The 27961-nt window shown below is 58.9% G+C and overlaps 2 protein-coding genes across 2 annotated transcripts; both read left to right on the forward strand.

Annotated features, from left to right (window-relative positions):
• Positions 1-1616: 1616 nt before the first annotated feature.
• Positions 1617-6322, forward strand: TESPA1 (thymocyte expressed, positive selection associated 1). The gene is made up of 7 exons (XM_061347154.1): positions 1617-1792; positions 3215-3268; positions 3429-3465; positions 4198-4260; positions 4366-4574; positions 4670-4918; positions 6249-6322. The coding sequence occupies exons 1-7, from the start codon at positions 1627-1629 to the stop codon at positions 6320-6322; spliced, it is 852 nt and encodes a 283-aa protein (XP_061203138.1). The 5' UTR covers positions 1617-1626.
• Positions 6323-23741: 17419 nt separating this feature from the next.
• Positions 23742-27657, forward strand: NEUROD4 (neuronal differentiation 4). The gene is made up of 2 exons (XM_061347174.1): positions 23742-23808; positions 26497-27657. Exon 2 carries the CDS (start codon positions 26506-26508, stop codon positions 27499-27501), a length of 996 nt encoding a protein of 331 aa, XP_061203158.1. The 5' UTR covers positions 23742-23808; positions 26497-26505; the 3' UTR covers positions 27502-27657.
• Positions 27658-27961: the final 304 nt, after the last annotated feature.

Genomic DNA, 27961 nt, shown 5'->3' on the forward strand with positions numbered 1-27961 from the left:
CCCCAAGCCTCCGAAGCCCCCATTGGATCCTTTCAGCCCCCATAGGGTGCAGGACCCAGTGGCACCATGGGGTGGCTCTGTCACCTTCCCCCCCCCAGCCCCACGTCACCCCCCCCATGGCGGATGTGGGCCCCATTTGAGGTTTGCCGTTGACTTCTCCCCATTTCCTCCTCCAAGCACACGAGCTCCCTCGGCCCCACTGACACCGGGGCTGCCATGGGGCAGCTCAAGGCCCCTCGCCCCACATAGGGCACCCCTCGGCACACCCCACACCCCCCCACCGGTGAGCTCCAGAGGGGTTTGGGGCTGGTTTGGCCCCATAGGGACAGGGATGAAGGGGATGGAGCTGGGGGGGGTGGGAATGGCAGGGCCATGGGGGTGATGGGGAGAGGTGATTCCTGCATCCGGAGCCGATGGGAAAGGCTTTTGTGGGAGCAAAGGGATGGGGTTGGGATGCTCCAGGATACAGAGCCCCAGCTTGGAGCCCCTGTCCGTGATCCGGGGGGATCCCATTGGATCTGGGAGCTGTTGGTGCTCCACAGGGTGCTCACAGCATCTCCCAGGGCTGTGGGTCCTGGGATGCAGGGGACAAAGCTGGACCGGGATGCTGCCGCTGCAAGGGATGAATCAGGCTGGGATGGTCCCACTCAAGTGATGGCTGGATCGGGGTGATCCTGCTCCAGCAATGCTCATCCATAGGGATGCATCTGGAGCATGGGAATGGATCCAGAAACCCATCCCTGTGCTTATGGGGTCTGCCTGGGCTGTGGGGTCCCTGTCCCCAGCCAGGAGCTGTGCTGAGGGGGCAGAGGATGAGGGATGGGGAGGCCTCATCCATGGAGCCGAGGAGGAGCTGGATGCTGGGGGTTGGGAAAGCTTCAGGAACTCCCTGGGGATCTGGTGCTCTGCTGTGTTTTGGGGATGTAGGATCGGGATGGGACAGGATGATATGGGATGGGGATGGGATGGGGATGGGGATAGAATGTGGGGATGGGGATGGGGATGGGATGGGATGGGATGATGGGATGGGGATGGGGATGGGATGGGGATGGGATGGGGATGGGGATGGGGATGGGGATGGGGATGGGGATGGGATGGGGATGGGATGGGATGGGGATGGGATGGGGATGGGATGGGATGGGGATGGGGATGGGATGGGGATGACGCTGGAGATGCGGATGGGGATGAGATGGGGATTGGGATGGGATGGGGATGGGGATGGGATGGGGATGGGGATGGGGATGGGGATGGGGATGGGGACAGGGATGGGGATGGGGATTGGGATGGGATGGGGATGTGGATGGGGATGGTGACGGGGATGGGGATGGGGATGGGATGAGGATGGGATGGGGATGGGGATGGGGATGGATGGATGGGGATGGAGGATGGGGATGGGGATGGGGATGGTGGGATGGGGGAATAGGAATCCCCTCCCCAGTGTGGAAGGTCCAACCCCCCCCCCGGTGCCGCCTTTCCTTATCTCAGCCCTGGCAGCTCTTCTGCCCACTCCGGCAGCTCCATCCCCATCCTCCTGCCCCCCCCATCACATCCCATTGGCACCCAGAGCCCCCCATGGATCCCCCCATGGATCCCCCCATTCCCTATCCCATAGGGACACCTCCGGCCATGGAGGCCCCATCCGTTCTCAGCCCCTCACCGTGGGAGCGGCGCCGCGCCTGGGCCCAGCAGAGCCGGAGCTGGAGGAATTCAGTGCTGGAGCATGAGGGGGCCTCTGCCCCATGGGACACCCCCGACCTGCAGCCGCCCCACATGGACCACGTCCCCCTTGGAGGTCAATGGGGATGCCCTTGGGATGGGGGTCCCCGAGGGCTGGGGTCCCCTCATGGGTGTTTCTGTGCATTCCCAACAGCAGGAAGCTCATGCGGGAAGATCGAGATGTGGCTGCGGGAGTGCGGGTGAGCAGCGGCGTTCCCATAGGGAATGGTGTCAGCGTGTACAGGGGGTGATGCTCACGCTTGGTTCTTCATGGAGGGCATGATCCCAAGCAGGCAGAGGGGTGCTGGTGGGATGGGGCCATGGAGGAGACCATGGAAGCATGGAATGGTTTGGGATGGAAGGGAGCTTAAAGCTCCATAGGCAGGGATGGCTTCCGGTAGAGCATTGAACCATTGAACCCATTCCAGTGTCCCAGCACCCTCACAGGGAAGAGCTTCTGCCCAAGCGCTCATCCCAGTCTCCCATTCCCCTTGGTCCATCCCTGCATCCCTTTTTCCTATTGGATCTCCTTGTCCTGTCCCTGCATCCGTCGCCCAAAGCCCCTTTTCCTATTGGATCTCCTTGACCTGTCCCTGCATCCCTTGCCCAGCGCCCCTTTTCCTATTGGATCTCCTTGTCCTGTCCCTGCATCCCTTGCCCAAAGCCCCTTTTCCTATTGGATCTCCTTGTCCTGTCCCTGCATCCCTTGCCCAAAGCCCCTTTTCCTATTGGATCTCCTTGTCCTGTCCCTGCATCCCTTGCCCAAAGCCCCTTTTCCTATTGGATCTCCTTGTCCTGTCCCTGCATCCCTTGCCCAAAGCCCCTTTTCCTATTGGATCTCCTTGTCCTGTCCCTGCATCCCTTGCCCAAAGCCCCTTTTCCTATTGGATCTCCTTGTCCTGTCCCTGCATCCCTTGCCCAAAGCCCCTTTTCCTATTGGATCTCCTTGTCCTGTCCCTGCATCCCTTGCCCAAAGCCCCTTTTCCTATTGGATCTCCTTGTCCTGTCCCTGCATCCCTTGCCCAAAGCCCCTTTTCCTATTGGATCTCCTTGTCCTGTCCCTGCATCCCTTGCCCAAAGCCCCTTTTCCTATTGGATCTCCTTGTCCTGTCCCTGCATCCCTTGCCCAAAGCCCCTTTTCCTATTGGATCCCCTCTGAGCATCCCACCAAGCCCAAACACCATCTCCTCACTCCTCATCCCCTGCATCCCATTCCCCATCACCCATCCTGCTGCTCCCAGCTCTCCCATCCCACCTCCATCCCCTCGGGACAGGGTGATGGGACCCAGGTTCTGCTCTCCTGCAGGTCATCCATTGAGGTCCCACCAGAAGAACCGGGCTTGCCGGGTCCCCAGGGTGCGTTTCCTTGGTCCCCATGGGTCTCCTGGGGTACCATTGGTCCCTCTGTGTCCCCAAAGCCCTTGGGTGCAGGGGAATGGACTTCGAGGACCATGGGACCCATCCCCGTGGCCCCGCATCTCATCCCACCCCATTGCAGGGTATGGAAGCACTGGGACCAGCTTCGAGGATGACCTGACCCTGGGAGCTGAAGGTACCAACACCCATGGGGTGTCGTTGTCCCCCCCATTGCCACCAGCAGCAGCTTCCCCTGCAGGAGATGGGGCTTGGATGCCCCTGAGCTCCGTGTCCATGGGGTGGGATGCGCGTGGCCCCACACACCCCATCTCGCTCCTCTCTGCCCCCTTTTCCAGCTCTCCTGCTTCCAGGGAGCAGCAAGGCCATGAGCAGGTGAGGTTTGGGGTGCTGGGTTGAGGCTGGTGGGGATTTGGGGACCACCATCCCCATGCACCCATTGGCATCATCCCCATCCCTCATCCTCATCCCCATCCCTCCTCCCCATCCCCATCACAATCCCCATCCCCATCCCCAACCCCATCCCTCATTCTCATCCCCATCTCTCATCCTCACCCCCTTTCCCATCCCCATCCCCATCCCATCCCACCCATCCCATCATCCCATCCCATCCCTCCATCCCATCCCACCACCCATCCCACCCATCCCATCCCATCCATCCCACCCCATCCCCATCCCCATCCCCATCCCCATCCCCATCCCCATCCCCATCCCCATCCCCATCCCCATCCCCATCCCATCCCCATCCCCATCCCATCCCCATCCCCATCCCCATCCCCATCCCCCACCCATCCCTGTCTCCATCCCCATCCCCATCCCCATCCCATCCCAACCCCATCCCCATCCCATCCCCATCCCATCCCCACCCCCCCTCCCCACCCCATCCCATCCCATCCCCCCCATCCCCATCCCACCCCATCCCCCCATCCCTCCCATCCCCACCCACCCCATCCCATCCCATCCCCATCCCATCCCCATCCCAACCCCATCCCCATCCCATCCCCATCCCCATCTCCATCCCCATCCCCATCCCATCCCCATCCCATCCCCATCCCATCCCCATCCCATCCCCATCCCATCCCCATCCCCATCCTCCTCCCACCACAGGACCAAACCGCTCAGCCTGGGCCACAGCGTGGCCTCCAGCCTCACCACCAAGACCAGCTCCAGGTAGGACCTTGGGTGCTGGTGGTGGTGGGGGGGTGTCCTCAAGGGGTATTTGGGGCCACCCCTTCGCGATGCTCACCCCTATGGGGCTGCCCCCCATCCCCGCAGCATCTCCGAGGTGCTGGAGCGCTGGGAGGCGGATGCTGAGGACATCCTCTACAACCTGGGCTTCGTGCCCAGCGAGCCGGGTACCGCATCCCGGGTCCCCGTCCGGTTCCTCACGGCTCCTTCCCGTGCCAACGGCATCAGCTTCCAGCTCTTCCTCAAGGCCCAAGTGCGGCGCATGGAGATGGAGGATCCCTGCTTGACGCTGGCCAGTGAGCGGCGCCCGGCCCCGATCCCATGGGATTCACCCCATTGGGAACGCGGCTCTGGTTTCCCATCATTCCCATCTCCCTTTGTCCTTTCCCAGGTCGTTTCCAGCAGGTCCAGGCTCTGGCCACCACAGCCAATGCCTTCTTCTGCCTCTATTCCTATGTGTCCCGGAGCCCGGTGCAGGGCATCTCCTCCTCCTGCTGCTCCAGGGCTCATCCCGACATTCCCAACATCCACATCCCAACATCCCAACCCCGAGCCCTGTCCCCCGTGCAGCGCCTGAAGAAGGCCGTGGCCACCATGTGCCTCTATGCATCCCCAACGGGGTCCATCCCCATCCAACCCAGTGCCATGGGGATGGGGATGGAGCAATCCCATTGTGATCCCGATGATGCACTGGGAGGATGGAGAAGGGACATGGATGCGGTCGCTGGGTGCCCCCATCCTGCTGCTGTATGGGGACACCCGGAGCAGCCCTGTCCCCATGGCTGGGGGTTATTGGGCATCCCCATGGTGGTGGCACATGGGGACAGGGATGCTGGGTGTGATCCAGCATGGGAGGAGCATGGAGCGGGTACCGCAGCGCCGCATCCCCATGGCAACAAAGTGGGGGTCCCCCCCCAGCACCAATGGGGCAAGGGGGACTCCGGCTTCGGCTCTGGCTCCTATGGGACCGCTCTGGGGTGGAAAGCGGGGTCCCATGGGTGCCACATGGGTGCTACCTTGCACCCAGACCCACCAAGGGCTGGTGGCCACTGGGCTTGGAGCAGGGGCCAGCACTGGGGGGGGCAGAGGGACACGGGGATGCTCCCATCACCCCAACGACCCCCCATGGACTCCTTTGAGATGGAGGAGGTGAGGAGAGGTACCAGGGTGATGGGGGGGTACCAGGGTGATGGGGGGGGGTTACCAGGGTATGGGGGGGTACCAGGGTGATGGGGAGGTACCAGGGTGATGGGGGGTAGCAGGGTGATGGGGAGGCATCGGGGTGATGGGGGAGGGTACCAGGGTGATGGGGAGGTACCAGGGTGATGGGGGGGTACCAGGGTGATGGGGGGGTACCAGGGTGATGGAGGGATACCAGGGTGATGGGGGGGGATACCAGGGTGATGGGGGGGGGGGGGTACCAGGGTGATGGGGGGATGCCCTGCACACGTGTGCAGAGGGATGCAGTGATTTACACCCGTGTGCTGCTCCTCACCCATCCTGCTGCAGGTGCTGAGTGCCAGTGAGGAAGAGGAGGAGGAGGAGGAGGATGATGATGATGATTATGATGGTGATGATGATGATGGTGATGATGATGATGATGATGGTGATGATGATGGTGATGATGATGATGGTGATGATGATGATGGTGATGATGATGGTGATGCCCACAAGGAGCCCATCCAGTCCCTCCATCCTTCCGCTGCCATCCACAGAAGTAAGTTATGGGGGTTTCCCATACGTGTCCCCATACAAGTCCCCATACGTGTCCCCATACGTGTCCCCATACGTGTCTCCATACGTGTCCCACATGTCCCCATACGTGTCCCCATACGTGTCCCCATACATGCCCCACGTGTCCCCATACGTGTTCCCATACGTGTTCCCATACGTGTCCCCATACGTGTCCCCATACGTGTCCCCATACACGTCCCCATGTGCCCCACATGTGTCCCATGCCTCATGCCCAGGTTTCCTGCCCCACACCAGCAGCGGCACCGGGGAGGAGCTGGTGCCAGGGCTCAGCTCCCAGCCCAAGGCCTGAGGCCACCGCAGAGGGACCCAGGGGGGTCCCGGGGCCACCGCTGGGTGCTGGGAGCCACTGGGAGCCTGGCACAGGGACCACGCACGGACTGGGGGTGCACTGGGGGGTCTGGGTACATGTGTGTGTGTGTGTGTGTGAGTACACGTGTGGGTACACCTGTGTGGATGCACATGTGTGTGCACGTGTGTGGATGCACATATATGGGAGTGTGTACACGTATGGTACATGTGTGTGGATGCACGTGTGTGTATATGTACATGTGTGTGGATGCACGTGTGTGTGTATGTACATGTGTGCACATGTGTGTGTGTATATGTACATGTGTGTGAAGGCACGTGTGTGTGTATGTACATGTGTGCACATGTGTGTGTGTATATGTACATGTGTGTGAATGCACGTGTGTGTGTATGTACATGTGTGCACATGTGTGTGTGTATATGTACATGTGTGTGGATGCACGTGTGTGTGTATGTACATGTGTGCACATGTGTGTGTGTATGTACATGTGTGTGGATGCACGTGTTTGTGTATATGTACATGTGTGCACATGTGTGTGTATATGTACATGTGTGCACATGTGTGTGTGTATATGTACATGTGTGTGGATGCACGTGTGTGTGTTTGGCACCAAAATCCTTTTGACTCAGGACTTTTGCCAGGGCTGGGTCAGGGCAAGGGAATGTCCCCATCCCCATGGACTTGTCCCCATCCCCATCCCCATGGACTTGTCCCCATCCCCATGGATGTGTCCCCATCGCCATCCCCATGGACGTGTCCCCATCCCCATCCCCATGGACGTGTCCCCATCCCCATGGACGTGTCCCCATCCCCATCCCCATGGACGTGTCCCCATCCCCATGGACGTGTCCCCATCCCCATCCCCATGGATGTGTCCTCATCCCCAACCCCATGGACTTGATGCCATCCCCATTGACGTGTCCCCACCCCCATACCCACTGATGTGTCCCTATCCCCATAGATGTGTCCCCATCCCCATGGACATGTCCTCACACCCAGCCCTGGCTCTTGGGGACACCACTTGCACTTTGGTCACCCGTGTGACACTAGGAATGGGATCCGTTGGCTCAAATAAAGCTCCCAGAGGAATACGGCTGCCTCCGTCCCTGGATGGGGGCACCCAGCCCTATGGACCCCATGGGGGCACCCAGCCCTATGGACCCCGTGGGGGCACCCAGCCCTATGGACCCCGTGGGGACACTCAGCCCTATGGACCCCGTGGGGACACTCAGCCCTATGGACCCCATGGGGGCACCCAGCCCTATGGACCCCGTGGGGGCACCCAGCCCTATGGACCCCGTGGGACACTAGCCCTATGGACCCCAGGGCCCAGCCCTATGGACCCCTGGGCACCCCCTATGGACCCCGTGGGCACTCCCCTATGGACCCCATGGGGGCACCCAGCCCTATGGACCCCATGGGGGCACCCAGCCCTATGGACCCCGTGGGGGCACCCAGCCCTATGGACCCCGTGGGGACACTCAGCCCTATGGACCCCGTGGGGACACTCAGCCCTATGGACCCCATGGGGGCACCCAGCCCTATGGACCCCATGGGGGCACTCAGCCCTATGGACCCCGTGGGGACACTCAGCCCTATGGACCCCATGGGGGCACCCAGCCCTATGGACCCCATGGGGGCACCCAGCCCTATGGACCCCATGGGGGCACCCAGCGCTATGGACCCCATGGGGGCACTCAGCCCTATGGACCCCATGGCCCATCCCAGCTCAAGGGCTCATGGATTCGTCTTGGGATTCCTTCATCTTCTCCATCTCCAGGCCCCTCCTGCGCCTCCCTCTTGTTTCCTTATGGGGCATCTCGTGACTTCCTGGTCCTTCCCCTTCCTGTTCTGTATCTCATGGGCTCCGTGCTCCTCACCCGCTCCATGGGATGTGGGCAGCAGAAGGAAACCACACGGAGATGATGCTGGGGCCATTCCTTAACCCCTCCTGTGCTGATGCTGCCATCGGTGTGGGCCCCATCCCCATGGACATCACCCCCCATTGGACCACATCAAGGTCCTGACCCCCTAAACCCATCCAGGGATGGGGACAAGAGCCCCATAACCTCAGCAAGGAGCCAGCATCACCATGGGCCCTCATCCCCTCTTGGTACCCTGGTCCAGGAGCCTCTGCTCTGATGGCCCCAGGGCATCGAGCTCCTGGAAGAGGAAGCTCCTGATGGATAAACCAGCCCCAGCACTTCCCTATGGAGAGCAGCCAACATGGGATTATCCTGGATTAGCCCCACGGCCCCTACGGCTCCCACAGCCCAGCAATGGGTCCTGAATAGAGGGGGATATTCCCAACGTGCCAGGGATGCTCTGTGCTGGGTCCTGCTGCCCAGGGATGAGCTTCATCCACATCCCTGGTGCTCTATAGGGGACCCCCAAGCCTGGATGCTCCTGCTCCTATGGAGCCCCAGAAACAGACATTGGGCACTGGGTGCATCCCAGATGGGGATTCCAAAAGCCTTTGGCTCCATCCTTGGAGCAAGCCTGGAGCTCAGGGTGACCCATCCCAATTGCGACGCCTGAGACCATCCCCATCCCAACTGGGAATAGACTGGGATAGGCTCAAAACCTTGGTCAACGGGGACCAAAGAGCTGGCGACACAGGGATGCACTGGGACATCTTCACCCAGCTCCACTGCTGATCCCAGAGAGCAAGGGTTTCATCCCAGTGCATGGAAACTGAAGCCCTCGGTGCTCCTGAGCCTGGTTTCGATGTGGCCATGGATGAATGCCATGGGATGGAGGCACCCAAGGGCGCAGCACCAGGAGGAGGTGCTCCCACACCGGGCTTTGGGTGCTCTCTCCCCAGAGCACTTGGAGCATCCCACATCCTGCATCCAGGTGCTGCAATCCTGCCCCGGGAGCTTCCCCTCACCCCCTTCCCCACTGCAATGAATGGGATGCTCTGAGGAACAGGCTCCGAGCAGGATACGAGGCACAAATCCTCCCTCGGGGCCTGGCCATGGCAACCCCATGGATCCATTCCCTGTCCTCAAGCCAAGAGGCAGCCGAGGCACCGGGGGGTGATTTATGGGTGCAGCGGCCAACGGGGAGCTGTGGGCTCTTGCTGGGGTGCTCCTGACCCCCCTCCTGCAGGATTCCCATTGGAATCAAGGGCTCAGGCCCTGCAGAGCGTTGGAAGTGGGGGATGAGCAGTGCAGAGCGGTGCCAGCGGAGCCGGGTTGGATGCAGCCCTGGGAGGGATGAGGTGGCTGAGGTGTGGGAGCAGCTTCCCACGGGAGGCAGGAGCTGCCTGGGAGCCTGGGAATGGGCCAGGAGCTGCAGACGTGGTTCTGCAGCGGGGAACGGGCTGGGTCTGGAGTCCTGTGCACTGCCAGCAGCGCCCCATCCACATCCAGCAGCGCCCCATTCACTCCTAATAGCACCCCATTCACTCCTAATAGCGCCCCATTCACTCCTAATAGCACCCCATCCACATCCAGCAGCGCCCCATTCACTCCTAATAGCACCCCATTCACTCCTAATAGCACCCCATTCACTCCTAATAGCACCCCATCCACATCCAGCAGCGCCCCATTCACTCCTAATAGCACCCCATCCACATCCAGCAGCGCCCCATTCACTCCTAATAGCGCCCCATTCACTCCTAATAGCACCCCATTCACTCCTCATAGCACCCCATTCACTCCTAATAGCACCCCATTCACTCCTCATAGCACCCCATCCACATCCAGCAGCGCCCCATTCACTCCTAATAGCACCCCATCCACTCCTAATAGCACCCCATTCACTCCTAATAGCACCCCATTCACTCCTAATAGCACCCCATCCACATCCAGCAGCGCCCCATCCACTCCTAATAGCGCCCCATTCACCCTAATAGCACCCCATCCACATCCAGCAGCGCCCCATTCACTCCTAATAGCACCCCATCCACATCCAGCAGCGCCCCATTCACTCCTAATAGCACCCCATTCACTCCTAATAGCACCCCATCCACATCCAGCAGCGCCCCATTCACTCCTAATAGCACCCCATCCACATCCAGCAGCGCCCCATTCACTCCTAATAGCACCCCATCCACATCCAGCAGCGCCCCATTCACTCCTAATAGCACCCCATTCACTCCTAATAGCACCCCATCCACATCCAGCAGCGCCCCATTCACTCCTAAGAGCACCCCATTCACTCCTAATAGCACCCCATCCACATCCAGCAGCGCCCCATTCACTCCTAATAGCACCCCATCCACATCCAGCAGCACCCCATTCACTCCTAATAGCACCCCATCCACATCCAGCAGCGCCCCATCCACATCCAGCAGCACCCCATTCACTCCTAATAGCACCCCATTCACTCCTAATAGCACCCCATCCACATCCAGCAGCACCCCATTCACTCCTAATAACACCCCATCCACATCCAGCATCACCCCATCCACATCCAGCAGCGCCCCATCCATGGAAGGGATGGGATGGGATAGGATGGATGTGATGTGATGGGATGGGATGCGATGGGATGGGACAGATTGGATGGGATAGGATGGGGTGGGATGAGATGGGATGAGATAGAGAGGACATGCAGCAGGTAAGGATTTGCTTTATTGATGCCTTTGGAGCGTTGCTGGAGCAGAAGAGCCATGGGATGAACTGGGAATAAACCAGACCCAGCAGCATGGAACTGGTGCAGAGCAAGGAGGCGTTGGATGAGGAGGGGACACAGCCTGATCCCCATGGAGCACCTGGGAGAGACCCAAAGGGAAGAGGAGCCGGTCCTGGGGCTCCAATGCCACCAAAGACAGCTCCAGATGAGCCAATGAGACACAGGGGGATGTGGAGGTCCCTGGTACGGGATCCGGGGAGGGTTGGTGGGATGGGAGTTGGGTTTATGGGATGTAAAGGTGGTTTAGTGGGATGTGAGGTGGGTTTATGGGATGTAAAGGTGGTTTGGTGGGATGGAAGGTGGGTTTATGGGATCTAAAGGTGGTTTGGTGGGATGGAAGGTGGGTTTATGGGATGTAAAGGTGGTTTGGTGGGATGGAAGGCAGGTTAATGGGATCTAGAGGTGGTTTGGTGGGATGGAAGGCGGGTTAATGGGATCTAGAGGTGGTTTGGTGGGATGGAAGGTGGGTTTATGGGATCTAAAGGTGGTTTGGTGGGATGGAAGGTGGGTTTATGGGATCTAAAGGTGGTTTGGTGGGATGGAAGGTGGGTTTATGGGATCTAGAGGTGGTTTGGTGGGATGGAAGGCGGGTTAATGGGATCTAGAGGTGGTTTGGTGGGATGGAAGGCAGGTTAATGGGATCTAGAGGTGGTTTGGTGGGATGGAAGGCAGGTTAATGGGATCTAGAGGTGGTTTGGTGGGATGGAAGGGACTTACCGTGCTTCTCACCGGTCATCTGGAGGAGAGAGCACCACAGAGGTGAGACCTGGCCCAGTCCCAAGGGCACCCACCCCAGTGCATCCGCACCAGCACCCATCCCCGAGGGGTGGGAAGGAGCGGGGGCCACGGCAGAGCCCCCATTGCTCCCCATTCCCTGCTCACCCAAGGAGGCTGCTGCTCAGGCCCCTCACCAGATCATTCACTATGTCCAGGACCCGCATCAATGCTCCCACTTCCACATCTGCAGCTCTCACAGCATCTACAGGGATCATTGGGGTGACCGGAGCACCCTGGGGTGCTCCTCATCCCAACCATGGTGCATCCCACCCACCAAAACCAGCCTTCCCAATGCCTGGAACCTGGTGCTGCCCCACAGCCCAAGGCCACCATCCCCTTCCCTGTCCCCAAAGGGGGGTTGGAGCTGTTCAGTCCCATGTGGTCTAAGAGGGATGCAGGAGCATCCTCATCCACCGCGAGCATCCCCAGCTCCATAACCCCAAAGATGCCCTGCAGGGCTCGGGGTCTGGGGGGGTCTCACCCCATGGTGAGAAGGATCCACACTGGAGACCCCAAACTCACAGATGTTTCCTGGGGTCGTCCCATCCAGAGGAGCTGTGGGAAGAAGAGGCCCCATCACACACCTCTATGGGGCATTGGGATCCCCCATTCTGCACCCCATGGGGACCACCCCATCAGCATCCCATAGGGATGGGCCCCACTCACCACCCACAGCCAGGCTGCAGCAGAGCCCGGCCAGCAGCAGGACGAGCCCGAGGTTCATGGTGCCAGAGGGATGTGGGGAGCAGGAGCCACACGGGAATGAGCTGGGATGGGCTGGGATGGGCTCGGGGCCTTATGAAGGCAGCGGGAGCCAATGGGATGGAGCTCGGGGTATTCCAGGGGTGGGAATGTGCCTGTTCCCGGCACCCGGCCAGGGGCTGGATTAGCTGGGATTAACCCTGATCCCCTCTGGGCACAGCAACGGCCCCAGTGCCAGCCCCAATGCACCCCAAACAACCCCAATGCACCCAAACCAGCCCCAGTGCACCCAAACCAGCCCCAGAGCACCCAAACCAGCCCCAAAGCACCCAAACCAGACCCAGAGCACCCAAACCAGCCCCAGTGCACCCAAACCAGACCCAGAGCACCCAAACCAGCCCCAGAGCACCCAAACCAGACCCAATGCACCCAAACCAGCCCCAGAGCACCCAAACCAGCTCGAGAGCCCCCAAACCAACCCCAATGCACCCAAACCAGCCCCAAAGCACCCAAACCACCCCAAACAAACCACCCCAAACCAAACCATCCCCACAGCACCCAAACCAGCCCCATAGCACCCAAACCAACCCCAGAGCACCCAAACCAACCCCAATGCACCCAAACCAGCCCCAGAGCACCCAAACCAACCCCAATGCACCCAAACCAGCCCCAGAGCACCCAAACCAACCCCAATGCACCCAAACCAGCCCGAATGCACCCAAACCAACCCTATGCACCCAAACCAGACCCAATGACCCAAACCAACCCCAATGCACCCAAACCAGACCCACAGCACCCAAACCAACCCGAATGCACCCAAACCAGACCCAATGCATTCAAACCCCAGTGCACCCAAACCAACCCCAGTGCACCAAACCAACCCCTATGCACCCAAACCAGCCCCAATGCACCCAAACCAGCCCCAGAGCACCCAAACCTGAGGATCTTAAAGGTCTCTTCCACACTGGTCTGTTCCATGGTTCCATGACAGCCTCACATCAGCATCACCAGTGATGGAGCAGCCGAGCATGACCCGGTGCTGAGGGAGGGATCCGCATGGATGCTCCCAGACCTGCTGCATGGAAACATAGGGAAAAGGATGAGGTGGACCCAAAGGAAAGGTCTGTGGAGGTGGGAACAGCATGGAACTGGTGTGGGGGGAAGCAGGGATGTGCCCCAGGAGGCAGGGAATGGTAGGGTCATGGAATAGGTTTGGATGAAGGGAACTTAAAGCGCACCCAGCTCCAACCCCTGCCTTTGGCATAGACACCTTCCACTGGAGCAGGGTGCTCCAAGGCCACTACAACCTGGCCTGGGGTGCTGTTAGGAGTGAATGGTGGGGTATTGGGGTGAATGAGGTGATGCTGGTGTGGATGGGGTGATGCTGGATGTGGATGGGGTGATGCTGGATGTGGATGGGGTGATGCTGGTGTGGATGGGGTGATGCTGGATGTGGATGGGGTGATGCTGGGTATGGATGGGGTAATGCTAGGGTGGATGGGGTGCTATTAGGAGTGAATGGGGCGCTGCTGGATGTGGATGGGGTGCTATTAGGAGTGAATGGGGCGCTGCTGGATGTGGATGGGGTGCTATTAGGAGTGAATGGGGTGCTATTAGGAGTGAATGGGGTGCTATTGGAGTGAATGGGGCGGGTGAATGGGGCGCTGCTGGATGTGGATGGGGCGCTGCTGGATGTGGATGGGGTGCTATTAGGAGTGAATGGGGTGCTATTAGGAGTGAATGGGGCGCTGCTGGATGTGGATGGGGCGCTACTGGATGTGGATGGGGTGCTATTAGGAGTGAATGGGGTGCTATTAGGAGTGAATGGGGCGCTGCTGGATGTGGATGGGGCGCTGCTGGCAGGGCACAGGACTCCAGACCCAGCCCGTTCCCAGCTGCAGAACCACGTCTGCAGCTCCTGGCCCATTCCCAGGCTCCCAGGCAGCTCCTGCCTCCCGTGGGAAGCTGCTCCCACACCTCAGCCACCTCATCCCTCCCAGGGCTGCATCCAACCCGGCTCCGCTGGCACCGCTCTGCACTGCTCATCCCCCAGTTCCAGCGCTCTGCAGGGCCTGAGCCCTTGATTCCAATGGGAATCCTGCAGGAGGGGGGTCAGGAGCATCCCAGCAAGAGCCCAGAGCTCCCCGTTGGCCGCTGCACCCATAAATCACCCCCCGGTCCCTCGGCTGCCTCTTGGCTTGAGGACAGGGAATGGATCCATGGGGTTGCCATGGCCAGGCCCCGAGGGAGGATTTTTGCCTCGTATCCTGCTCGGAGCCTGTTCCTCAGAGCATCCCATTCATTGCAGTGGGGAAGGGGGTGAGGGGAAGCTCCCGGGGCAGGATTGCAGCACCCGGATGCAGGATGTGGGATGCTCCAAGTGCTCTGGGGAGAGAGCCCCCAAAGCCCGGTGTGGGAGCACCTCCTCCTGGTGCTGCGCCCTTGGGTTTGCTCCATCCCATGGCATTCATCCATGGCCACATCGAAACCAGGCTCAGGAGCACCGAGGGCTTCAGTTTCCATGCACTGGGATGAAACCCTTGCTCTCTGGGATCAGCAGTGGAGCTGGGTGAAGATGTCCCAGTGCATCCCTGTGTCGCCAGCTCTTTGGTCCCCGTTGAGCAAGGTTTTGAGCCTATCCCAGTCTATTCCCAGTTGGGATGGGGATGGTCTCAAGCGTCCCAATTGGGATGGGTCACCCTGAGCCCCAGGCGTGCTCCAAGGATGGAGCCAAAGGCTTTTGGAATCCCCATCAGGGATGCACCCAGTGCCCAATGTCTGTTTCTGGGGCTCCATAGGAGCAGGAGCATCCAGGCTTGGGGGTCCCCTATAGGGCACCAGGGATGTGGATGAAGCTTATCCCTGGGCAGCAGGACCCAGCACGGAGCATCCCTGGCACGTTGGGAATATCCCCCTCTATTCAGGACCCATTGCTGGGCTGTGGGAGCCGTAGGGGCCGTGGGGCTAATCCAGGATAATCCCATGTTGGCTGCTCTCCATAGGGAAGTGCTGGGGCTGGTTTATCCATCAGGAGCTTCCTCTTCCAGGAGCTCGATGCCCTGGGGCCATCAGAGCGGAGGCTCCTGGACCAGGGGACTAAGAGAGGAGGAGGGACCATGGTGGAGCAGCCCAAGGAGAAGGACTTGGGGGTGCTGGTCAATGAGAAAATGAACATGAGCCATCAGTGTGCGCTTGAGCCCAGGAACCAACCGTACCCTGGGCTGCATCCAAGGGAGCGTGACCAGCAGGTCCTGCCCCTCTGCTCTGCTCTCGTGAGACCTCACCTGGAGAATTGGGTGCAGTTCTGGTGTCCTCAACATAAGAAGGGCATGGATCTGTTGGAACAAGTCCAGAGGAAGCCACGAGGATGAGCAGGGACTGGAGCACCTCCTGTATGGAGACAGGCTGAGAAAGTTGGGGCTGTTCAGCCTGGAGAAGAGAAGGCTGCGTGGAGACCTCAGAGCAGCTTCCAGTGTCTGAAGGGGGCTATAGGGATGCTGGGGAGGGGCTCTTCATTAGGGACTGCAGTGACAGGACAAGGGGTAATGGGTTCAAACTGAAACAGGGGAAGTTTAGTTGGACATAAGGGACAAATTCTTTACTGTGAGAGTTCATTAGGGCTCGTTTGGGTCTATTGAGTCTGGTTTGGGTGCTCTCGAGCTGGTTTGGGTGCTCTGGGTCTGGTTTGGGTGCATTGGATCTGGTTTGGGTGCATTGGGGCTGGTTTGGGTGCATTGGGCCCACCCCACACCACCACCCACACCACACCACCCCCCCAAACAAACCCACAACCACCCCCCAACACACACCCACCCCAACACCCCACCCACCCACCCCCCCCAAACCCCACACCCAGCCCATCCCAGCCCAACCCTAACCCTAACCCTAACCCTAACCCTAACCCTAACCCTAACCCTAACCCTAACCCTAACCCTAACCCTAACCCTAACCCTAACCCTAACCTCTTCCCATTCAACTGAACCTCCTTTATATCCCACCAAACCTCCTTCCATTCCATCAAACAACCTTTATATCCCAGCAAACCACCTTTAAATCCCACCAAACCACCTTTATATCCCACCAAACCACCTTTATATCCCACCAAACCACCTTTCATCCCATCAAACCACCTTTATATCCCACCAAACCACCTTTCATCCCATCAAACCACCTTTATATCCCACCAAACCACCTTCCATCCCACCAAACCACCTTTATATCCCACCCAACCTCCTTTATATCTCATGAGCCTGGTGATGCTCTGCCATATCCCAGTGCTCTGCGTGTGGGAAATGCTGGGACACAAAGGGGCACTGGGTGTTGGGATGTGGACATTGGGACAAGCAGGTCCTGGCCGCATCCAGCATCTTCCATCCTCATTGGGACTAATGGCTTCCACCCCTTTCCCTTTGCCCATCACCAAGGGGGTGATCCCAGCCTTGGGGGTGTCCTTCTCCCGTCCCCCTTTCCCAATATCCCAAATATCCCCCTTGCTCCACACATGGATGTCCCGCATGGAGCCGGGTGTTGGATTGGAAGCTCTGATACCCCCCATGTGCCCAACCCTGCCTTGATGGAGGGGAGGGGTGGGAGGGATGCAGCCTGGTTGCCATGGCAATGAGGATGATGCTGGCAGCTCCGTGGGAAGCGGGTGATGCTCCCAGGCACGGGGGTGGGAGATGCTCCGGTGTCACTGTGGAGTCGTGGGATGCTCCCGAGAGACGCGGCTCCATCCGGGATAAGAAGGCTCTGAGGAGCTCTGAGCATCCTGGGGTTCAGTTTTGGGATGTACCCCATCCATGTCTTGGGATGTACCCCAAATCCACGTGTATCCCCAATCCCAGTCAGCCAGCATGCTGCTATACTGGGGCTTACTGGTTTCCAGCTCTTCCCAGTGGGAAGAGGCTCATGGCTTGGAGCACAGGTAAAGCCTTATTGTCCTCACTGGTGATGGGATAACAAACGATCCCCCCCCCCCATTTGGTGGGATAAAGCAGGGAATTGCCTCATCCCCATGGCAAAGCTGCCTCCTCCTCCTCCTCCAGCTGCTCACATCTCACCCCACCTCCCTCCTGGCAGCTCCAAGCCGCTTTTTGAGGCAAAAAAAGTGGGATTTGGGGCAAAGGGAAGGTGTGGAGCAAGCGCTGTGGAGCTCTGCACTGGGCAAGGGATGCGAAGGGGGTGGGTAAATGAATGCAGTGATGGGAGCCGTGGCCACCTCCTGCTTCCCGATGCAGGTGAGAGGAATCTCAGCACCAGCAGCAATTCCTGGCCCTTTTCCCGCAGGGAAAGGCTCCTGGTGAGGATGCTGAGTGAGTGGGATGGCCCCAGGGAGCTGGGCTGAGTTATTCCTGACAGCTCCTCATCCTATCTCTGTTCCTGGAGGTGATGGAGCCACGTTAGCAGGGATGGATCAGCAGAGATTGAATCAGAGCTGATTGTCCCCAAACCTCAAGAATTGACCTTAAAAAGGGCCCTGTTTGAGGAGGATCAGGGATGCTCAGGGATGCAGGATCCTGACTGGATGCCACCATCGGAACCCCGAAGGAGTGTGGGGTCCCCAGTAACCAGACTGGGGGTGCTGGAGCTGGGGTTCAGCCACAATCCAACACCTCTGAGCCTTTGGAAGTCTTTATTTCCAGGTCTAAAGCATCCCTAGGGATGAGATGGGGCTGGATGCTCCTATGTCTGATCCCAGTGTCTCCTGATGGCATCACAGTGTCTGGGGATGTCAGCTCCTCCTCTGCTCCCCTCAGGAGCATCCATGGCTGCTGGATCCATGTGGGTTGCACTGGGAGCTGGGGCTGGGAGATGCAGTGGGATGATTCCAGTTAACTCCATCTCCTACCCCTGTCAGCCAGACCAGGATCCAGGTCTAATCCATTCATCCCATAATGGATTTGCTTTCAGTTCTCCAAACCTCCCTGCAAAGAGCAGCCCTTTCCCTGCAGGGAGGCTGGGGATCCATAGGGATGCTCTGAGCTTGACAGCACCCCCTTCCGCAGCAATTCCAGCACCCCCCCCCCCCCCGGTTGGATCCCATAGGGATGCCAGGGCTCTCCTTCCATAGGGATGCAATGACCATGGAACGGTTTGGGATGGCAGGGACCTTAAAGCAGTTCCATGGGGCAGGGACCCTTCCCCTGGACAGGGATGCTCCAAGCGCCAGGGATGGGGCGGCCGCAGCTCCCATGGGCACCCTCCTAGGGCAGGGGCTCCCCATGACCCCCCCTCCTTTGCCGCTGCTGGGGCTGCTCGGGGCCATGGAGGCCGCAGCTGCGGGAGCCCAGAGCCAAGTGGGCAGAGCCCAGCCCCGAGCACAGCATCTGGGGCCGGGAGCTGCGCCCGCGTCTGCATCCGCATCCCGATCCTCAGCCCGGTCCTGATCCCGATGCCAATCCCGATCCTGATCCCGATCCTCGGCCTGGTCCTCATCCTCATCCAGATCCTGATCCCAATCCTGATCCTGATCCTGATCCTCATCCTGTTCCCAATCCCGATCCTGTCCCTGCTCCTGCTCTAGATCCTCCTTCTCCTTCCTTTTCCCTTTCCCTTTCCCCTTCCCTTTCTCTTTCCTTTTCCTTTTCCTTTTCCTTTTCCTTTTCCTTTTCCTTTTCCCTTCCCCTTTCTCTTCCTTTTCCCCTCTCCTTCTCCTTCCTCTTTCTTTTCCCTTTCCCTTTCTCTTTCCCTTCCCTTTCCTCTTCCCCTTCTCCTTCCCTTTCCCCTTCCCTTTCCTTTTTCCTTTCCCTTTCTCTTCCCTTTCCCCTTTCCCATCTCCTTTCCCTTTCCCTTCCCCTTCCCTTCCCCTTCCCTTCCCCTTTCCCTTCCCCTTTCCCTTCCTTTCCCCTTTCCTTTCCTTTCCTTTCCTTTCCTTTCCTTTCCTTTCCTTTCCTTTCCTTTCCTTTCCTTTCCTTTCCTTTCCTTTCCTTTCCTTTCCTTTCCTTTCCTTTCCTTTCCCTTCCTTCCCTTTCCCTTTCCCTTTCCCTTTCCCTTTCCCTTTCCCTTTCCCTTTCCCTTCCCCATCTCATTCCCCTTCTCCTTCTGCTCCTCCTCCCCCTCCTCCCGCAGATCCTGGCTGGGGGTTCATGGACCAGACCCCAAACCTCCCCCAGGCTCTGAGGGCTTTGGGACAGGCTCCAGGCAGCTCCCAAGAGCTCTTTGCAGGAATGCGGGGCTGAGGAATGCAGGGGGCAGCGTCCAATGGGCGCTGCACCCCAAACCCCCCCCCGCACCCCAGCGCTGTGCCCATGTCCTCACCTCTGCTCCCTATGGAGCATCCCGCACGGAGGAGCTGCCGCTCGCTCCCTGTTTAAGGGGACCCCGGGGTCCGGACCCCCTGGAGCCGGGAATGCCGAGATTCCCACCAGCAGATGTCAGCTCCCGCCCGGGGATGCGGATCCGCAGCCGGCGCTCGCTGCGCTCCCATGGGGTCCCTGCGGGCATGGGCACGGGGCTGCAGATCCCATGGGGTTCATGGGGACCCGGCAGGGATCGGGGGGGGGGGGGCAGGACACGGGGGGCTTGCCCTCAACAACACCGGGACCCTCTTTGTGCCCCACACTTGGGGGTCTGGGGGGCAGCAGGAGCTGCAGGGAGTGATGGGGCCACCTTGTCCCCGCCTTGCCATGTCCCAACACCCTCTCATGGTGTTGGGCCATCACAACGGGGCTTGGGAGCATCCCAAATGGAGCTGAGGGGTCCCCAGGACCAATGCCCCTTTGTCCCAGCCCCATCCCATCAGCTCTATGGGTACCACCGCTCGCAAGCAGGGTCACATCCGTGTCCCATCGGAGCCCTGGCTGCTCCATAATCGCGTTCCCCAGTGTGATGTTAATGAAGCATCCCGGGAGCAGCTGCCGGGATTAAATTAGATCCCCTTAATCCACGGTAATTGCCGCACGGAGCCGGGAATTCCAGCCCAGATGGGCAGGAAGCGGCGTTCCCACTGGTGACACTGGGAATTGCCCTCCCTTCCCTTGTGGCCGCTCTGAGATGAGGGGATGGAGGGACGCTGGGTGAGGGGTGGGGGCCAGGGGTGATGGTGGGACACAGGGGACACGGTGGGATGAGTATTCCCCATGTCCCATCATTCCCATCATCCTTAGGTGGAGCATCATTGAAATAGAGCATCCTTAGGTGAAGCATCCTCAGGTGGAGCATCACTGAGGTTAAACATCCTCAGGTGGAGTATCCTTAGGTGGAGCATCCTTAGGTGGAGCATCCTTAGGCAAAGCATCCTTAGGTGGAGCATCATTGAGGTGGAGCATCCTCAGGCAGAGCATCCTTAGGGGGAGCATCCTTAGGTAGAGCATCCTTAGGTAGAGCACCCTTAGACAGAGCATCACTGAGGTGGAGCATCACTGATGCGGAGCATCCTCAGGTAGAGCATCCTTAGATGGAGCATCCTTAGATAGAACATCATTGAGGTGGAGCATCACTGATGCAGAGCATCCTCAGGTAGAGCATCCTTAGATGGAGCATCCTTAGACAGAGCACCACTGAGGTGGAGCATCACTGATGCAGAGCATCCTCAGGTAGAGCATCCTTAGATGGAGCATCCTTAGACAGAGCACCACTGAGGTGGAGCATCACTGATGTGGAGCATCCTCAGGTCGAGCATCCTTAGGCAGAGCATCACTGAGGTGGAGCACCCTTAGGTGGAGCATCCTTTGGTGGAGCATCACTGAGGTGGACCATTCTCAGGTAGAGCATCCTTAGGCAGAGCATCCTTGAGGTGGAACATCCCCATATCCTGGGCTGCACCCCCAGCACATCTCTATGTGTCATGGGGACGATGCACTCTCTTCCTCATGATCTGCGTTGCTCAGAGCCCCACAGCAAAGAGGGAAACTGAGGCTCGGGATGAGCAGGAACAGGGAAACTGAGGCTTGGGATAATGGGACAGTGCAGGGTGATGGGGACCCCAGAGCTGAGGCTGCTGGTCGGAGCCACCAGTGCCTGGGAATGGAGATGTGGGGAGGGATGTGGGGTGCTGAGAGGATGATGGGGGGCACAGGGTGGGATGTGAGGACCCCTGAGGGGTGGGAGGGATAAACAGGGATGGAGGCCATCCGGAAGGGATGGGAGGTCCACTTGGAGACCCCCAGTGCCACCTGGGATGGGAACGGGGGCTCTCCCTGCACCCCAGCCCCAATCCCCCCGCTCTGCCCACCCCGATGTCCCCATCCCAGTGTTCCCAGCCCTCGGGCCGGGGCTGGAGATGGGAATGGGGAGCTGGAACACATCGTGAGCATGGTCCTGGGGTAGGGGGGGGGCAGCGCCAGCAGATGCCGAGCCCCACACAATGGGCTGAGGCAGCGGCACAATGGTCCCGCATCGCTCCGGGGTCATTCCCATTCCCAGATCCCAGAGCCACCGATGGCAATGGGAGAGGAGGGGGAGCCTTTCACTGTGTGTGTGTGTGTGTGTGTGTGTGTCCCATCCCTGGGGCACCCACCGGCCCCTTTGTGCGGGTGCTGGGACCTGTTGGAACCATCTGCCAGGGAGGGGATGGGGATGGGGCCGGGGCCGGACGTGGCAACAGGCAGATTTATTGGCCGCAATCTGTTCCTGGAGCCGGGAACGGAGCCATGAATCCATGAATGAATTCATCAGGATTCCCGTTAATCCCGGGCTGCGGCGCTCGCCAGCGCTCGGGGTGATGGGGAAGGGTCCTGCGGGCTGGTGCCTGCATCCCTTGTGTGGGTCCCGTGCTGTGATGCTGAGATCCAGAATCAGAGGATGGGCAGGGATGCAGGGGAATGATGGGGGGCGGATAACTTTTGGGGTGTCAGCAGTGTCCCCCCCAACCTGCGTCCCACAGCGGTGTCATCGCAGCAGAGGCTGGACAAGGGGGGTGGTGAAGCCCCTGGCACTGTGGGATGGGGGGGACATGGGCCCCATGGAGGGGTTGTCCTGGGTGAGCTGGGTGCTCAGCCAGGGGTCCCCATCCGAAGGTGCTCATCACAGGGTGGTGGTGCAGGGATGCCCATTCAGGAGCATCCGTTTAGGGGTCCCCATCAAGGGATGCTCATCTGGGGGTACCCACCCAGGGGTGTCCATTTAGGGGTCCCCATCCAGGCTGTCCCTCCAGGGGTGCCCATCCTAAGGTGCTCATCCCAGGATGCTCTCCCAAGGGTACTGGTCCAGGCATTCCCATTTAGGGGTGTCCATCCAGGGGTGCCCATTTAGGTGTCCACACTCAAGTGCTCATCTAAGGATGCTCATAGTAAGGTGCTCATCCAGGGGTGCTGGTCCAGGGATGCCCATCCAGGGGTGCCCATTTAGGTGTCTCCATTCAGGACTGCTCACCTATGGATGCCCATCTTAAGATCTTCATCCCAGGATGCTGATATAACGGTGCTGGTCCAGGGATGCCCATTTAGGGGTGCTAGTCCAGGGGTGCCCACCCAGAGATGCCCATTTAGTGGTGCTGGTCCAGGGGTGCCCACCCAGAGATGCCCATTTAGGGGTGCTGGTCCAGGGTTGCCCATCAAGGGATGCCCATTTAGAGGTCCCCATCAAGGGGTGCACATCCAGAGGTGCTCAACTATGGATGCCCATCCTAAGGTGTTCATCCCAGGGTGCTGGTCCAGGGGTGCCCATCAAGTACTCACTATGGACGCCCATCCTAAGGTGCTCATCCCAGGGCACTGGTCCAGGGGTGCCCATAAAGTACTCACTATGGACGCCCATCCTAAGGTGTTCATCTCAGGGTGCTGATCCAGGGGTGCCATCAAGGGATGCCCATTTAGGGGTCCCCATCAAGGGGTGCCCATCCAGAAGTACTCACTATGGATGCCCATCCTAAGGTGTTCATCTCAGGGTGATGGTCCAGGGGTGCCTATAAAGTACTCACTATGGATGCTCATCCTGAGGTGTTCATCTCAGGGTGCTGGTCCAGGGGTGCCCATAAAGTACTCACTATGGACGCCCATCCTAAGGTGTTCATCCCAGGGCACTGGTCCAGGGGTGCCCATCAAGTACTCACTATGGATGCCCATCCTAAGGTGTTCATCCCAGGGCACTGGTCCAGGGCACCCCATCCCCTGCATCACCCACCCGAGGATGCTCATCCAGGGACACCCCCCTAGGGTGCTCCCCCGGAGACCCCCATCCCAGCCGCTGCCGTCGGGGTCCCGGTGGGGCTGCGGGAGGAGCCGGGCCCGGGGCCACCTCCTCCCGTAGGAGGAGCCACTCGGGACCCGCGGCCGGGCAGGAGCCGCCGGCAGCGCCGGGCTCAAAACCGCCCGAGAGCGGAGCCGCTCCCGGTACCGCTCCGGTGCCCGCTCCGGGGCTGCAGGCGCGATGCACCCGGGCAAGTGACGGCGGGGACCCGCTCCGGTGCCCAGGTAAGGGCGGACACGGAGGTGCGGGGACACGGAGGGATGCGCAGACCCCTCCGACGGGGCCTCCCGGTACCCGAGGATGGAGCGGGGGGCTCTGCCCCGACAGCAGCGGGACCCGGACCTGGAGGGGGGTCTCAGAGCTCCGAGGGGGGATACCCGGAGTGCTGGTGGAGGGTGGGATGGAGCCGGAGCCTGCCGGGGTCCCGGGGATGCGGCTTCATCCCGATGGGATGCAGGATGCGGGGACCGGGAGGACCAGAGTTGGGGGAGCATCGGGGCTGGGCATTGGTGCCATCCGTGTCACGTCGGGGCTGGAGGTGCTGAAGGTGAAGGAGGTGATGAAGGGGATGGAAGTGATGAAGGGGATGGAGGGGATGAAGGGGATGAAGGGGATGGAGGGGATGGAGGGGATGAAGGTGAAGGAAGTGATGAAGGGGATGGAGGTGATGAAGGGGATGGAAGTGATGAAGGGGATGGAGGGGATGAAGGGGATGGAGGGGATGAAGGTGAAGGAAGTGATGAAGGGGATGGAGGTGATGATGAATCTGCCCCAATCCCCGATGTTTGTTCCTCTTATCCCAATGGGGCAGCTCCACAAGCACAGCCCCATTCCCACTGAAGCATCCTCTGGGATACAGCCAGCACTCAGCCAGAGCCCACTGGGTCCCCTATAGCTGAGCCCCATCCTGTGATATTCCCAGCAGGATACAGAGCGGAGGACTCAAATCCTAATTTCCATGGTCTCCAACTTGTCCTCTTTTGGGGGAATCAAGAAGGAAACCAAGGGAGGGTTGAAATCAAATTCCTGATCCTACAGGAAAGGTGAAGGAATCGAACCCACTTGTTTTGGGATGGGAGCCTGGGACACAAAGGGAAAGCTCCTGGTGCTGGATTTGCAAAGGAAAAGGAAGGTTTTGGCCACAATGGGCTTTTTCCTGCCTTGGATTTCTTCTGGTTCTTTTGGGTGATGTGGGATGCAGGGAAGAGGAACTGGATCTTTATGGTCCCTTCCAACACAAACCATTCCACGATTCCATGAATAGCCAAAATAATGGGGTTGGAAAAGCTTCCCCTTCTCGCTTCCAAAGCTTCCTACTTGGGGAACTCCTGGAGTGACTCCATCAGGCAATTCCCTCTTTGTGCGCTTTTCCCACTTTTTTTAACATCAATATTCCAGAGAAAAGGAACAAAAATCCCTGAAAACTCAATTTGGATTTCCAAAAAGAAAACCTTCCGAAGCAACATGGGAATACTGCGCTGTGAAACGATGGGAATGGGGAGGACACTGGGCTGAACCCAGTGATTTGCTTCTGGGGTGGATTCTGGTGCATGGGATGCACCCAGATGGATAGGATGGGAGCTGCAGGCAGGGATGCTTGGGGATGGATCCTTTAGGATGGATGAATGTGCTCCTCAGGATGCCTTGGGGCCGTTTCAGGGCTGCTCTCATGCAAAGCCCTGGGGATCCCAGAAGGAATTTGGACCAGCTCCATTCATCCCAAAGCTGGTTCTTCAGCACCTTCACCCGCCAGCATCTCCCAGACCCCCATTGCTCCATCACTGGGGCTCCCTGGTCCTCTGGGATCCACTGGCTCTGAGCAGCAATTAACACCCTAATCCAGCCTCAAGCCGCATCCCGTGTATTAGAAGTGGGATTTTCCACATGGAATGGCCAGGGGCCACGGAGCCGGGGCTCGGGCAGCACTTTCAGCAAAGCTGCTTACATGTTAAGCTTTATTAAATGAGTCAGGCCCGATGACAGGATCTGGGGGCTCAGCACCATGAATCCAAAGCTGGTTTGTGTGGTGTGACCGCTCCTTACGGCAGAGCAAAGCGAACGTTCAACCACAGGAGCATCTCCAGAGGCTTCCCATCGCCCTGTTGTGACCCAGAGGGTGATAATTGGGGTTGAAGCCAGGAGGGGAGGGGTTCATCAGTGGGAATAACCCCAAAATTGAGATGTTGGAAGCTCTGAGCCCTGGAAAAGAGATGCTGGGCCCCAGGGGTGCATTCCCAAAGCATTCACCAGAGGTTACTGTAGATGGATAAAGAGGTAGATGATGGATGAATAGGTGCTGTGGGTACCATCAGTGGGCAGAAAGGAGCTGATGTCTCTGGGGGATGATTCTGATACTGTAGATGGATAAAGAGGTAGATGATGGGTGAATAGGTGCTGTGGGTACCATCAGTGGGCAGAAAGGAGCTGATGTCTCTGGGAGATGATTCTGATACTGTAGATGGATAAAGAGGTAGATGATGGATGAATAGGTGCTGTGGGTGCCATCAGTGGGCAGAAAGGAGCTGATGTCTCTGGGGGATGATTCTGATACTGTAGATGGATAAAGAGGTAGATGATGGGTGAATAGGGGCTGTGGGTACCATCAGTGGGCAGAAAGGAGCTGATGTCTCTGGGGGATGATTCTGATACTGTAGATGGATAAAGAGGTAGATGATGGGTGAATAGGGGCTGTGGGTACCATCAGTGGACAGAAAGGAGTTGATGCCTCTGGGGGATGATTCTGGTACTGTAGATGGATAAAGAGGTAGATGATGGGTGAATAGGTGCTGTGGGTACCATCAGTGGGCAGAAAGCCTCTGGGGGATGATTCTGATCTCAGCCCTAATGCCCCCATCACATTGGATGACTCTTCCACTGCAATTCCTTAACATCTCCTTGTCCCTCTGTTGCAGGGATCAGAGATGACCAAGACTTACGCCAAGCCCAAAGAGATGGCGGAGCTCGTGAGCACCCAACCCTGGATGGACGAAGCGTTGGGCTCCAAGGACGAGCTGAAGGCAGAGGGCAGCAGGCAAGGTCCTTTTGTATTGATGTCTGCCTTGAACGAAGAGCACAACAGCATCGAGGAGGAAGAGGAGGAAGAGGACGATGGGGAAAAGCCCAAGAGGAGAGGACCAAAGAAGAAGAAGATGACCAAGGCGAGGTTGGAGCGGTTCAGGGCCCGAAGGGTGAAGGCCAACGCCCGGGAGCGCACGCGGATGCACGGCCTCAATGATGCTCTTGACAACCTGAGGAGGGTGATGCCCTGTTATTCCAAGACCCAGAAGCTGTCCAAGATCGAGACCCTGAGGCTGGCAAGGAATTACATCTGGGCTCTGTCCGAGGTGCTCGAGACGGGGCAGACTCCCGAAGGGAAGAGCTTTGTGGAGATGCTCTGCAAGGGCTTGTCCCAGCCCACCAGTAACCTGGTGGCCGGGTGCCTGCAGCTGGGACCACAGACCCTGTTCCTGGAGAAGCACGAGGAGAAGGCCCCGCTGTGTGAATCGGCCGTATCCAGCCATTCCTTCAGCTACCAGTCCCCAGGGCTCCCAAGCCCACCCTATGGGACCATGGAAACCCATCTGCTGCATTTAAAGCCCCCCGCCTTCAAGAGCTTGGTGGATGCTTCCTTTGGAAACCATCCCTCTGACTGCACCACTCCTCCCTATGAGGGTCCCCTGACGCCGCCCCTGAGCATCAGTGGGAACTTCTCCTTGAAGCAAGATGGGTCTCCAGACCTGGATAAATCCTACACCTTCATGGCCCATTACCCCTCGGTCAGCCTGGCTGGAGCACATGGACATGCCTCCCACTTCCAAAGCACGATGCCCCGCTACGAGATCCCCATAGACATGGGCTACGAGTCCTACCCACACCACGTAGCTGCTCCCCAGCTCAATGCCATCTTCAATGAGTAGCAAAGCAGAGGCAGACCCAAATCCTTGCTGCAGAGGGAAGTTCGGCATCGTCGTGGAGCTGGTTCTAGAATGGACGCAACTGGGAGGTCACCGCTATGGGGTGAGAGACTTGTGAGCATCTCTGCAGGACGTGGATGGGGAAGGCTTCATGGTCCTCCTGTCCTATCCCAGTAGGTGCCCCCCAGAGATGCTCATGAAGGTGGCTTCACCCTGCAGGACTTGATGCACTGCAGCACTTGGGATCATCCATTGCCAGGACGTTCCAACTCCTTTTCCTCCCTCCTTGGGGCTGTGGGATGTGGGTCTCACATAGGTGGAGACAAGCCCATTCTGCCCCTCAGGATGACCAGTTCCCATTCCACACGCTCTGATGAGGTTATGGCTTTCCCAGTTTAGGGAATGATCTGGACCACTTGCAGAAGACCAACGTGGTTGCTCCTCCTTGAAGCTTTATGTTAGC

The sequence above is a fragment of the Neopsephotus bourkii genome, unplaced genomic scaffold (genome assembly GCF_033783945.1).
Source record: "Neopsephotus bourkii isolate Nb327-2 ecotype Australia unplaced genomic scaffold, CSIRO-AGI_Nbou_v1 NB_309, whole genome shotgun sequence".
NCBI lineage: Eukaryota > Metazoa > Chordata > Aves > Psittaciformes > Psittacidae > Neopsephotus > Neopsephotus bourkii.

Bases quoted from the DNA above. Each gene is read 5' to 3' on its own strand.
- TESPA1 (XM_061347154.1), top strand. From the start codon at position 1,627: ATGGAGGCCCCATCCGTTCTCAGCCCCTCACCGTGGGAGCGGCGCCGC. The intron at 3,466-4,197 runs GTGAGGTTTGGG...CTCCCACCACAG, and splicing joins AGCAGCAAGGCCATGAGCAG to GACCAAACCGCTCAGCCTGG. The intron at 4,261-4,365 runs GTAGGACCTTGG...CCATCCCCGCAG, and splicing joins ACCACCAAGACCAGCTCCAG to CATCTCCGAGGTGCTGGAGC.
- NEUROD4 (XM_061347174.1), top strand. From the start codon at position 26,506: ATGACCAAGACTTACGCCAAGCCCAAAGAGATGGCGGAGCTCGTGAGC.